The sequence below is a fragment of the Abramis brama genome, assembly GCF_963993115.1.
Source record: "Abramis brama genome assembly, chromosome: 15".
Lineage (NCBI taxonomy): Eukaryota > Metazoa > Chordata > Actinopteri > Cypriniformes > Leuciscidae > Abramis > Abramis brama.
In genome coordinates, this window is record NC_139977.1 from 3907414 (window position 1) to 3917816 (window position 10403).

Consider the following 10403-nt stretch of genomic DNA (forward strand, 5'->3'; position numbering starts at 1 on the left):
TTTCCAAATAAACTTCAGTTCCAAGAACATTCACAAGATGAAAATGCTGAAACTGTAAAAAGAGGAAAGACATGCACACAACAGGGTGAATAAAAGTAAGTGCATTGTGATGTGGCTCTTAAAAAAATTATTTGGCGCCTGTTTTTTTCCCCTATAGGAGCCAATGGCTCCTTAATTGATTTTTTTGTTTGGAGCCCTGATGATACTTTTAAACATGAAAGTAAACCGCCAGTAGGAGGCGGCAGGCGACCGTCTTAATAAGCGAGTCATTGAGTCATTCATTCAAACGATTCGTTCAAACAACTGATTCATTCAAGAATGAGACACGTTTATGAATGGGACATTGAATCTTTGACTCAGCCAATTCGTTCAAAACGCTGAATCATTCAGTAATGAAACACGGTTAAGTGTTGCTGTGAGATGCATTACGGTTCTGCTGTGATCTTTGTTTGGAACTATTTTCGCGGCTGAAACAGAACAAAAACAGTCAATATTGTGTCTAAAATGTAAGTGACTTAATTTGAACTGTTGTATGAAAGCAATGTCACATTTTCAGTCGTGATGGTATTCAGGAAAACACTCGCCGTGCACTCGTCGTGTGAGGTTGCTAAACTGTATCATATGTTAAAAATATTAAAACTCATTTTGAATTGTGGCACTGGCAGTATGTTGTTAACTGAGTTTAAACTGAGTTTACATTTGTTTGGACTTCTCCTCGAGAGGCTGCGCGAGCCTCAACAGTGCAACCTTGTTACCGTCAGTAATACTTATCCACTATCGATCGCAACTTACAATAAATATGATACAATCAGAATCATTCTCTCATTTTAGTGATTCCCTAGTTATTTTTTTTTGTTATTGACTTTTAATCAGGCTACTTGTCCGGTCGGGCAAGGAAAATTCTCTTTTACTTGTCCCTTCAAAAAATCAACTTGTCCCAGACAAGCGGACAAGCGTTAATGTCGAGCCCGTCAGGTCATGTTGTTAGCACCGTATATATTTTTAAATTATGCTAGATGAAGTTAAAATATGGAGACACAAATATTAAGCAAAAAAAATGGAAACTCATATATTGAGGTGGTGATGAAAAATTTACTACCAGGTCAAATTGCGTTTGTTACCTTTTACTACCTTTCATGGGCCTTAATTTTGGTAGATTTTTTTTACTACCTTTTACTACCGCGCAGACACCCTGCATAAGTAAAAATAAGACTTTAAGACTTTTTATGGCCTTACATTTTAAAAATCTGATTTAAGACTTTAAACGGATCCGCGGGAACCCTGTATATATATTTTCAGTTTGAAACTAGCATTTTAGACTAAAATGTTTTTAGGACATAATAATTCAGTATATTTTAAACTATGATATTTTAGTAAATCATATATAGAATATTGAGAACATGGATCTGAGCGTCATACCTCTCCAAACAATGTACCAGGTAGCAGTTTTGCCATCTCATCCCCATTCTCCCTTATAACCTGAAAAATAGAGCAAATGAGTTCAGAAAACCTTGTACTTCAAAACTTACTAAATCATTGTCCTCAGATGTCCTCAGAGACTTATGTTAGGCATACCTTTAGATGTCCATGCTTAATGTAATACATATTTTGATTAATTTGTCCAATTTCAGCCAGAATTTGTCCAGGACTATACATGTAGGTTTTTAATTTCAGCGACAAAGCCCCTTTAAAGCCTGAATCTCTGTCTCTGAACAACTTGGCCTAGAAAGATGGATAACCACTTTATGATATACATAAAAAGTATTTGTAATTGTATCAACAGTTAATCAAAAACATTATTATTATGTGCTATTATAGCCTGAGACAATTTATTAATTACTCACCTTTTTAATCAGAGATTTGTGGCACCAACTTGAAACATCTGTACGCAGGACTAATGGGAGATCATCCAGGAGTCCTTGAATGACACGACCCCTGTGGTGGTACCAAAGATCGTAATAATAGTCGTGCACCCACGTCTGGATTTTCTCTGGCAATTCCATATGTCTCTTTGATTAAAAGGGGGAAATAAAGATAAAATTACTAGTAGAAATGACAGATGAAAGTCTAAAATCTTCTTATTACAAACCATATAGTGATGAACAGCCTCCATTCTATTGTAGAATCTTCCTCTTTGTGCCATCATGTTGCCTATAACTGAGCTCATATCAGACATGCTGATTCCAAAGGCAAGAAATCCAACCACCATCACAAGTGATGCAACTGTGGCCTCTTCCAAATTTGTGGCATGTATATCTCCAAAGCTGTTCAATATATTTAATGAGACAATATGATGAAATAATGTCTTTTAGCGAGAAAAGACACAAAACTCGAGGTTAACAGTTCATCCTGGGTATTCATAAGCTGCTGATTCACACTGCACATTCCTAAACCCTGGGTTAAAGTCCTTATTTTCATATTTGCTGTGTCAGTGTTACTGACTGGACAAATGCAGCACGTGACCTGTTTACATAAAGGCTCTAGCATTGCGTGTACTCATATTTAACATTGCTGACTGTAATATCAAGGGAGGTTTTTTAAATGACTTTTTCAAACTATAAAAGTAAGAATGAAGCGGTCTCTTCTTCACTCGTTTCTTCACGCATTTTCCATCGCCGTTTGACATTTTTCCTATCATATGCAGAAACGACTGTTTATATACATTGCAGTGTTTCCATGATTGCCCAAAGCGTGTAAATATAAGACACGCGATTCGTTGTCGGTTGCTAAGCATCTAGTTACATTCTAACACCGCATCGTTTCACACTGTACAAGTTTGGCACCGCAATGCGGAGTTAACACCGCTAACCCAACATTTAAATTACAAATGTGAAACGCTCCTTTACCCAGGGTTAAAAGCGATGTTTAGAACAACGATAACGTTAAAGTTAAGCGCCGTGTCAAAAGCCCTTTTATGTTATATGAGAAGTATAAAAATATTTTTGGTTCATTATGAAGATGTGGCGGGACAGATTAGACTGTGTTGGGCTGCCAGAGTTTATGTATTTAATTGGAAACACTGCATTTTGTGGAAGATAATGCACATTACGTGGGGCACATGAGCATTTTAAGAATGCATTTTAATTTTTTTCTTATATTGCATTTCGTGATTCACACATCAAGGATGTTAAGAGGCTAAAAGCAGGTTTAAAACTTGCCCCATTGAAGTCAATAGGGTGCAAATTTTAAAAAGAGGATAACACGGTGTAGGCAACACCGATTTTTGTCGTTGTTCTCTGTACTGACAGCACTCTAAATTTACAAAAAAATGTTAAATGTCAATGTTAAAATTGACCAGAGTTCTCCTTTAACGAAAAGTCTATATCCATTTTTTTAAAGAAAGTATATTTAAAGATTTTTTTTTTTTTTAATCAATTTCTTGTAGAACTTTTCACATTACATTAAAGGGATTGTTCACCCAAACGTGAAAATTCTAAACGATAAGTGGTGACAGAATTAGTTTCTGGGTTAAATTAATTTGAGGAGTAAATGTGTGAATGGTCATGAAAATAATGTCACAAATTTATTTATTTTAAAAAGCATCTGTGTTTCATATCACTGCTTTGAATATCTTGTTATGATATGATTTACAACTGATTCTTTTTAAAAAGCCAAGGAAAAACTATTTTAGAAAATATATAAGATAATTCAATAAAGGTCAAATACTGTAGCACACTTTATATAGCAAATAACAATGACAATTCTCACCCTATGGAGCACAGTGTAACGGTTGACCAGTAAAACGATGTAGCATAGAACTCCATGTCTGTAACTCCTGTCGTATTGGCTGAAACTGTAGGAAAAAACATGGCATTTAAATATCATCATCCAGAAACATGTCACAGGGAGATTTAAAAGGGACCCATTATGCCCCTTTTTACAATATAAGTCTCAGGTGTCCCTAGAATGTGTCTGTGAAGTTTCAGCTCAAAATACCCCACAGATCATTTATCATACCATGTTATAAATTCCCATTTTTGAGTAAAAAAAAAGAAAAGAAAAAAAAAGAAAAAAAAAAGAGTAATATATTTTAATATATTTCATATACGGGTAATGATGAGGTGAGCGCCAGTATTCACTGCCACGCCTCTCGTTCATCCCCGCTCCACGCGTGGCGATCAAACGGACAGGGCGACGCTACCGAGAGCAGAGTTAGTCACTCCGTGAATCATGCCAGTTGTTTTTTTTCTTATCTCGGTTGATTTGTCATATGTTATGCTGCCATATTACTCCATTAATTGATACTATAAATATATTTCTGGGCTTATTAAATCCGCACGCACTACCACAATGTTTTCATTACCTGTTTGATCAGTAACGTTCTCTACGTTAAAAAACTTACATTTTACAGGTTTATTTCCTTTATCGGCAAGAGCTACTTATGTCAGAAAGGGAGAGAGAGTTTCTGGTGGTCAATGAAGAAGGAAATGGAATATTAACATTGTTGCTGTTTAATTACAATAACTAATCCATCATGACCGAGAAAATTAATCGCAAGTGAAGGTTTTAATCACAGGTTAGAATTCTTAACCCTGATTTGTTAATCTGTATTTAAAATTAAATGGTGCAACACAACTCGATTTAAAATCTAATCCAGATCAAAAAATCCTTTATTAGCTTTAAACTTTGCTTAATTTACTCCTTATTGGTGTAACCCGTAATATATTAAGGTTACGCTGGTAAAAATAGATGATATCTCTAAATTTAAACATTGTTGGAAACATTTGGAGATGGTCCTCACCGCAGAACACGAAATCCAGGGGGAGGAGTTGGATCCAGATTCAACTCCTCCCACCTTACATATACCTAAACCTACCCATCTCCACTCCCTGATCCCTAAACCCACCCGTAAACCTACCCATCTCCACCCCCTGATCCCTAGACCCACCCGTAAACCTACCCATCTCCACCCCCTGATCCCTAAACCTACCAATCTCCACCCCTTAGATCTGGATCCAACTCTGCCCCCTGGATCTCATGTACTGCAGTGAGGTGCTACTGAACATTTGGGATAATGTTAGTACACAATTCAACAAAAAATATAACATTGTTCTAGAGATTTTTGGATATTTTAATCCAAAGATCTTACATTTTGTGCCTTTAACATAGTGAACAGGGGTAAGGTAAGAACACATGTGAAATGTGCTTTTTTGAATTTGCCTAATAATTACATTTAATCGATTTTCAACAAAAATCTTCCATAGTGCAGTTTTAGTTTTTTGGCTCCCCTCTAAAAAAAGAATGGCCTTTTTATATGTTATTGGGAATGGAGTGGGAAAAAAACCCTTACAATCTGGTAGCAGCTGCAACCAGTTCTCCTGTTTGGGGCAATACCTGACATGACCATCATAAGTTGCATCACATGCCAGATGAAACCTGAAGGAACAAGACAACATTACTTTTTAGCTGTGCAATGTTTTCTTTGAGATATCTTGGAATCAAAAATAACAAACCATTGCCATTGTTCTGTTCTAACATTAAAAAAGAAAGAGAGAGAGAATGCTGCATTATTGATAAAGAAAAGTAAAACAGTTCTATGCCAATATCTTTGGATAAATCAAACAATGATGAAAAGGACCCCTTCAAGAGTAGAATATTTGTTCATTATCAGGCTTACCAAAAGCAGGCTGAGGTCTGTATACACAGGACCATAATGGAAAACGATTTGAAAATCGTCAGATGAAGTTTGTTGGTGTCTGGTTCCTTACTGAACGAGGCTAGAAACAAACAAAAAACATTAACAGGTGAATATATCTGAATTGCATGATAAATTATATAAAGTATATAAATAAATAACTTACATATCATGCCAAACAATCTGAACACTCTCAGACATCTATTTGCATTCATAAACCTCAGCCCTGAGGTAGCTATTTTGATTGTTTCAAGGGGTAAAACAGACAAGAGATCCAATAAAAACCAAGTCCTGAGGTATTTTTTCCGGGCTCTTTTCAGGTCTGTTATAACCACTCCATGGATTTCATATCCAATGTAAAACCGTGAAATGATGTTAAGGACGAAGATCAAATCAAGACAGTATCTCGTGAAGATGAGTCCTGTGACAGTAGAGTTGAAAAACAGCTGAAAAAATGAATTAAAAACAAATTAGTTGTTATTTCAGATACATTAGATTAGAACTAATTAACTAAGAATGATTCACTGCTCTCTGTGTCACCAAGCCATTGAGACATAGTGTAGACCTGTTCTTATTGAATGGGTGTGTCTAATATAGGAGCTGTATACCAGATATTTTTATTTCAGGCTACGTTTACACGTGGATGGCTATTTTCTCAGTTTACATGCAAACGTGCAAACGAAGTTTTCCGAAATCTCCACTCTGGCCGGAGTTTTTAGAAAGAATCGTTTTCAGAGGCGAATTCTCAGTTTGTGTGTAAACGAAGGGCACAAACGAAGGGAAATGTCTCCGTTTTTCAAAATAGCCATGTACGTGTAAACGGGGCCTCAGTAGTCTCTACCGATTCATAATTTTCTTGTGACTTCACACCCTTACAGGAATGCCACCTGGACGTACACCCAGTTGTGAGACTAGGATGGACGTTAAATGTGCCTGCGTAGAATTAATACCTGTTGCACCATCTAGGCCTAGCGCACATCTGAGACTAAATCTTATGGTAAGGTAGGTGCTAAGTGAAAAGCTAACTGTTGTTCTGAGCTAACATAAAATTTATGTATGTAATTATGTTGTAAATATTAAATATCTGGATTAGCAGAAATTGTATCCCATGCATCGTCTTGCTTGGAGGAACAGCATAAATGCTATTCATTTTTATTTCATATTTACTTATTTTTGATACATCATAATTTAGATTTTTTTTTTTACTGTAGCCTATATGGATTATTATATTAGGTTATTATATTTTAAATATATATATTATATATTTTTATTTATTTTGAGCTTAGTATATAGTGTAGTTATTGTATAAAATGTTTTTTGTCTTATGTTTGTTGTTCAGTATCCAAGTGTCCAGTCATTGCGTCTCATTATGGTTATAGTGTGTGATTTTATATATATATATATATATATTATTTGAGCCTTTTACCTTTATTCAGAAAGGACAGTCAAGAGTGACTGGAGAAAGATATGGATAATATAATATAATATAATATAATATAATATAATATAATATATCAAAAAATGAAGCAGTTACGAGATGGTTTAGGGCAACCATAATGTGTTTGTATTATTTTCTTAAACCACGTCTGACAGAAGTGTCAATAGCTTCAGGGATTAAAGTTCTCCGTCGCTACGACGGATTTCCGTTAATTGCAGCAAGTCTATGATGGATTTCCGTCAATTGCAGGGTTCCAGTCTGTCCTTAATGTCTTAAATAGGGCTGGGTACCGAGTTCGATACTTATTAGGTACCGACCGAATTGCCTCGATACTATCGAGTATCGAAAAATGACTTGTTTTTCGGTACCAGATTTCGATACCTAAGGGGTTAACTCGTCAACGTCAGCGCTCAAACAAATACATATGAAATGCACAACGACACGCCTAAAGTTGCTCACGCACATACACGCAAACTCTACACACACGAGACGCGCGGAACTCTCTGCGCACATACTCATATGAGACGCGCGCGCACACAAACTGTCCACGCACATTCTCATATGAGACGCGAGCACACACACACACAAACTCGCACACATACTCAATGAGACGCGAGCACACACACTCACAATACCCTAAAGATGTGGAAAAGTCGATCAAAAGTGTGGCTACATTTCTCCAGGCTCGATGCCAACAGCGCGCGATGCAGTATTTGCGGTAAAATAATTGCTGCAAAGACCGTGACAGATATGATGAAGCCCTTGACAGTGCACGGAGTAAACATAAGAGCAGAAAGTTGCTCCGTCTTTGACTGGTAAATGAAGAGATACCTTGTTGAACACTCTGACAGTGTTTACAGTGAGGAAAATAAGTATTTGAACACCCTGCTATTTTGCAAGTTCTCCCACTTAGAAATCATGGAGGGGTCTGAAATTGTCATCGTAGGTGCATGTCCACTGTGAGAGACATAATCTAAAAAAAAAAAATCCAGAAATCACAATGTATGATTTTTTAACTATTTATTTGTATGATACAGCTGCAAATAAGTATTTGAACACCTGAGAAAATCAATGCTAATATTTGGTCCAGTAGCCTTTGTTTGCAATTACAGAGGTCAAACGTTTCCTGTAGTTTTTCACCAGGTTTGCACACACTGCAGGAGGGATTTTGGCCCACTCCTCCACACAGATCTTCTCTAGATCAGTCAGGTTTCTGGGCTGTCGCTGAGAAACACGGAGTTTGAGCTCCCTCCAAAGATTCTCTATTGGGTTTAGGTCTGGAGACTGGCTAGGCCACGCCAGAACCTTGATATGCTTCTTACAGAGCCACTCCTTGGTTATCCTGGCTGTGTGCTTCGGGTCATTGTCATGTTGGAAGACCCAGCCTCGACCCATCTTCAATGCTCTAACTGAGGGAAGGAGGTTGTTCCCCAAAATCTCGCAATACATGGCCCCGGTCATCCTCTCCTTAATACAGTGCAGTCGCCCTGTCCCATGTGCAGAAAAACACCCCCAAAGCATGATGCTACCACCCCCATGCTTCACAGTAGGGATGGTGTTCTTGGGATGGTACTCATCATTCTTCTTCCTCCAAACACGTTTAGTGGAATTATGACCAAAAAGTTCTATTTTGGTCTCCTCTGACCACATGACTTTCTCCCATGACTCCTCTGGATCATTCAAATGGTCATTGGCAAACCTAAGACGGGCCTTGACATGTGCTGGTTTAAGCAGGGGAATCTTCCGTGCCATGCATGATTTCAAACCATGACGTCTTAGTGTATTACCAACAGTAACCTTGGAAATGGTGGTCCCAGCTCTTTTCAGGTCATTGACCAGCTCCTCCCGTGTAGTTCTGGGCTGATTTCTCACCTTTCTTAGGATCATTGAGACCCCACGAGGTGAGATCTTGCATGGAGCCCCAGTCCGAGGGAGATTGACAGTCATGTTTAGCTTCTTCCATTTTCTAATGATTGCTCCAACAGTGGACCTTTTTTCACCAAGCTGCTTGGCAATTTCCCCGTAGCCCTTTCCAGTAGGGATGGGGCCGATCCGATCCAGTATCGGTATCGGGACCGATACCAGCGTAATTCACGTATCGGATTTTCCCGATCCAACCTGCGGAGATATCCGATATCCATGAGTCATGTCTGCGCTTTAATGTTGTCTGCTGAAATGACTCCAAAAGTCATTCCCGCCGGCGAGTCTGCTAGCTGGCAGCAAACTGCGGAATGGATTTCCTGAACGGAGGCGCGGCTCAATGAGACACAGAGTTATGAGAGAAATCCGTTCCGCAGTTTGCGGCTAGCCACATGTCCGCTTTGTGTAAATACTTCACACTGGAAACGCCGCAGAGCAAGACAGCTAACGTTAAAAGCAATGTTTGCAAAGCCGTGATTCAGAGCTCATTAAAGCTCCCTCGCGTCGTACAACACAGCGAACGCAATCAAACATTTAAAAAAGCACCACGTTACTGTGCGTTCACACCAAACGCGAATAGCGCGTCAAATTCGCGTCTAGTTGGACGCTTGAATATTTTGAATCCATTCGCGCGTCCAGTGCGAAATTGACGCGCGTCTGAGGTGAAATCCGTCTGTTCGCAAGATGCTGATCGAGCATTCATCGAGAGAGTTACTGCATCGGAGCGAGGATCACCCTTCAGATAGTGTGTGTGTGTGTGTGTGTGTGTAAGCTGTTTACACTTGCACTTTTCTTATATTTCAAGACTCTAGTATTTGACATTTTGTGAATGTAATAAATATTGACATTACAATCAATTTGAAACCCTTAAAGTTGCATATTTGTTTTCAGAATGGGATTTTTCCTGTTAACGGTACTTCCTGTTTTTTTACTTCCTTTTCTGACCTTATAATTTACCTCAAGTTGCCTTTTTGGACATACATGCATAACTTACATACATACATACATAGCCTACATACATATCATACTTGCATGTTGAGAGAAGTTTATTTCAGCATCATATAAAATAAACAATAATGATAACAAAAATATTAAAGCAAACACAGCTCTGGTATCGGAATAGTATCGGTATCGGCCGATATCTAAATTCAGGTATCGGGATCGGATCGGAAGTGAAAAAATGTGGATCGGTGCATCCCTACTTTCCAGCCTTGTGGAGGTGTACAATTTTGTCTCTAGTGTCTTTGGACAGCTCTTTGGTCTTGGCCATGTTAGTAGTTGGATTCTTACTGATTGTATGGGGTGGACAGGTGTCTTTATGCAGCTAACGACCTCAATCAGGTGCATCTAATTTAGGATAATAAATGGAGTGGAGGTGGACATTTTACAGGCAGACTAACAGGTCTTTGA

The 10403-nt window shown here is 38.2% G+C and overlaps 1 protein-coding gene across 1 annotated transcript; it reads right to left on the bottom strand.

Moving 5' to 3' along the window:
* Positions 1-1413: 1413 nt before the first annotated feature.
* Positions 1414-6075, bottom strand: LOC311097975 (cyclic nucleotide-gated channel-like; the record flags this gene model as incomplete). The annotated part of the gene is made up of 8 exons (XM_084137982.1): positions 5802-6075; positions 5618-5717; positions 5291-5376; positions 3709-3793; positions 2090-2264; positions 1845-2009; positions 1576-1722; positions 1414-1479 (listed from the first exon to the last, which is right to left on the bottom strand). Exons 1-8 carry the CDS (start codon positions 5848-5850, stop codon positions 1414-1416), a joined length of 873 nt encoding a protein of 290 aa, XP_083994108.1. The 5' UTR covers positions 5851-6075.
* Positions 6076-10403: the final 4328 nt, after the last annotated feature.